This window comes from Phanerochaete carnosa (genome assembly GCF_000300595.1).
Source record: "Phanerochaete carnosa HHB-10118-sp unplaced genomic scaffold PHACAscaffold_576, whole genome shotgun sequence".
Taxonomy (NCBI): domain Eukaryota; kingdom Fungi; phylum Basidiomycota; class Agaricomycetes; order Polyporales; family Phanerochaetaceae; genus Phanerochaete; species Phanerochaete carnosa.
The window spans coordinates 1-3,002 of NW_006768203.1; the positions used below are offsets into that span (position 1 = coordinate 1).

The 3,002-nt window shown below is 56.8% G+C and overlaps 2 protein-coding genes across 2 annotated transcripts; both read right to left on the bottom strand.

Moving 5' to 3' along the window:
* On the bottom strand, positions 1–1,195 carry PHACADRAFT_73347 (uncharacterized protein; the record flags this gene model as incomplete). Its single annotated transcript, XM_007402937.1, has 4 exons — positions 1–474; positions 769–897; positions 953–1,081; positions 1,136–1,195. Coding segments are annotated over 4 exons (792 nt in total), but the record flags the coding sequence as incomplete, so codon positions are not given.
* A 778-nt stretch (positions 1,196–1,973) lies between these two features.
* On the bottom strand, positions 1,974–2,979 carry PHACADRAFT_266359 (uncharacterized protein; the record flags this gene model as incomplete). The annotated part of the gene is made up of 5 exons (XM_007402938.1): positions 1,974–2,268; positions 2,332–2,561; positions 2,628–2,706; positions 2,767–2,846; positions 2,900–2,979. The coding sequence occupies 5 exons, from the start codon at positions 2,977–2,979 to the stop codon at positions 2,069–2,071; spliced, it is 669 nt and encodes a 222-aa protein (XP_007403000.1). The 3' UTR covers positions 1,974–2,068.
* Positions 2,980–3,002: the final 23 nt, after the last annotated feature.

Consider the following 3,002-nt stretch of genomic DNA (forward strand, 5'->3'; position numbering starts at 1 on the left):
GTTCATGTTGTGGCAGTTGTCGACCGAGTCCTGCAGCACAGACTGATTCCATCCCATCAGGAAGTCCGCGTGGTACGTCAGACCAGTCGGGTCGCCGGTGGACAGGGCGTAGGCTCCCTGGCCCCAGTAGTTGAAGTTGCTGACCGGCACAATCTGCTCGTAGAATATCGCGACGGTGTGGACTGGGTGCGACTCGGGACAGTGGCCACCGTCGTAGGTGTCGACGGGATAGGCCATGTGTGACTTGTGGTCGGAGCTGTCGAGGTTGACGCCATCCCAGCACTGGGGGAAGAAGACCTGGAGGCGGATGCCGTCCTGACACATGTTGATGTCGGGGAAGTTGATGTCCTGGCGCTGAGCGTAAGCGGGGTTGTTGGAGACAGTTCCGCTGTAGTCGAGGCAGACGAAGCTGATTGCCTGGTCAGCGAAGTTTGAGGCGTTGTAGGTGTCGCGTGTAGGGCTTCCAGCGACCATCTGAAATCAGCATGTCAATATCAAGCTCAAAACGTTTCATGATTATCTCTGAGATGACAACATGCCATCGAGCCGCAGACCCAGCGGCTCAAAGCGGACAAAGTGTGTCGCAACTGGGAAGATACTGGGAGACAGCGTGCGAAGACACGTCAAGATGACCGGCGCCGTTCATGATACATGGAAACCGGTCCGCTGCATCTTCATCAAGTCTCCCGCGAGAATTCTCCAGCTCTCAAAACGGCGCAACCAAAGCATGGAAATTGCCACTGAAACGCAAAAAAAAGTCCGGCTCACCCTCAAGCCTTGCGGGAACGCCTGCACCGTCTCGCCAGTACCATTGCGGTCAAAAAAGTAGTAAATGTTGAACACAGGCTCCATGACTGTGAACGTCTTCGTCGTTTGGTCCTGGTACAGCATCGGCGGCTAGTGAACGGAACGTCAGAGCATTGTCCATGCCAAAGGGAGACGAGCGACTAACAGCCCAGTAGGACGACTTGTCGACGTCCTGGAACGGGACAGATGTGCACTGAGCATTCCTGTTCTGGTCGTAGTTGGCATTCTGGTCGACGTTGCTTGCGCCCATGAAGGCGTGCAAGTGGCTGCTGACCTGTGATCCTCATAAGTGAGAAAAAAATTATAAAGGTACGAGGAAACTATTTACCATGCCGGCGTTGACGATGGGATCGATTCGTTCGTATGCGATGGGTTTAAGGCCTCCCATGATCATGTGGCTGCTCGCACTGGCCAGTGGGACCGCGGAGAGCCCGGCGAGCGCAAGCGCGGTTGAGATCGTTCTCAGAGTCATGTTGTAAGGATTGTGCGATGGATTCTCGAGGGAAAGACAGTGGCCGGATCCAAGGAAAGACAGTGAGAGACTGGTGAACACCAGCTACGGCGGGCCAAAACCCGGGGGAGGGAGGAGGGGGGAGGGGAGAGAGAGAGAGAGAAAGAAGAGAGAAAATTGCGGAGAACATGATGGGCGCAGACCTGGCTTTATATGAGCATCCAGCGTGGCGAACGAACTTTGTCATTTACCGATGGGACTCTTCGTATCGTGCTGGTACCTGTTCTTCTCCGAGGCAGGAACGCTTCTGGGCGCTCTGACAGCGATGGTCACCACAAGGACCTATCATATCGGTTCGCACGATCCCATCGCGTTCAGGCACGCCCTCCAGGACAGGCGTCCCACTGCGGTAAGCAAAATCGACCCCTTCTGAGCCCTTGCGCGAAACTGCTCGACGAGACTGGCCGTCGGATGCAGCGCAGTCTGCGCTTGAGCACACCCTGTCACATCGAAGTCTGGTTATGGGCCCTCTCGCGTCCGTCCCCGGCGTACAAGGACAGCGAGTTATGTCCATTCTAGATGCCAAGCCTTCCGATCTCGTCTCTATGGCGATTAAGAAACTTTGCGTCCGCCATCCGTAATCCCATGGATGAGCTATTTCTCTCCGAGCGCGATGAACACCGAATTCTGTCACATTGACCAACACGGCATTTTTGGAAGGTTTATTCCTTATGGGATTCCTGTGAGCGTGTTTACAAATGGATACGAACCGACACGGCACGCGTGCTCGGGGCCGAGACCATTGTGCCGCTACGCCGTTCCCAAAGCCAGCGCGTCCTGCACACTCAGCCTGCCCTCCACCACCTGGCTGACAACACCCAGCGCGCGATGGAAGTCTTCGAAGAGGATGTGCGGAATGCCTTCGCGCGTGCAGTACGCCGCGAGGTCGTTGTCCGCACCAGGCTTCTTCTTCACAAACAACACGTCGGCGTGGCGCGCCGCGGACATGTCTGCAGTTTCACGTAAACACCGAGGGCGCGACCGAGCGAAGGCGCAAAGAAAAAAGCACGCACCTGAGACGCCATCGCCAAAAAAGAAGGTTGTCGGCGGATGCGGCAGCGCGCGGTACGGCAGGATCGCCTGGCTCTTGTCGTGCCCGAACCCGCTCGACGGGTGCCGGTACGTGATCTCCCAGCTGCCATCAGGCTGCACGATCGCGTCGTTTGCAACGATCTCGATCTTCGCGCTCTCCTCGTCGCCAATGAGGTTCGAGAGTACGGCGCGGATCAACGGTGCCATGCCGCTGCACGTGTATGAAATCGGCGTTCAGCGGGCACCCGGGGCGGGACATCACAGGCCGGAGGCGTACCTGGAGATGATGACAACCGGGATGTCGTGTTCTTTGCAGTACGCGTAGAAATCTTTGAAGCCAGGGTCCAGCCAAATATCTGATTTTAATTATGGTTAACACGGCCATCTGCGGGAGACTAAAGCGGACAGAGGCGCACTCTTCTTCAGGACCTCTTTGCACTCCTCGAAGGTATGCCCATTGGCGGATACGCTCTGTAGCATGCGCCGGAACTCATCCCTAACACACGACAGTCAGATGCAGAACGGCAGCCGACGGCGGGCGACACTCACCTGAACGTCTCCCTGCCAGCAAGGATCTCGAGGTTCCCCTGGCGCCTCTTCTCGAGCCCGTAGCCAAGGGTGTCCGTCATGACTAGGTAGCGATATCGCACAC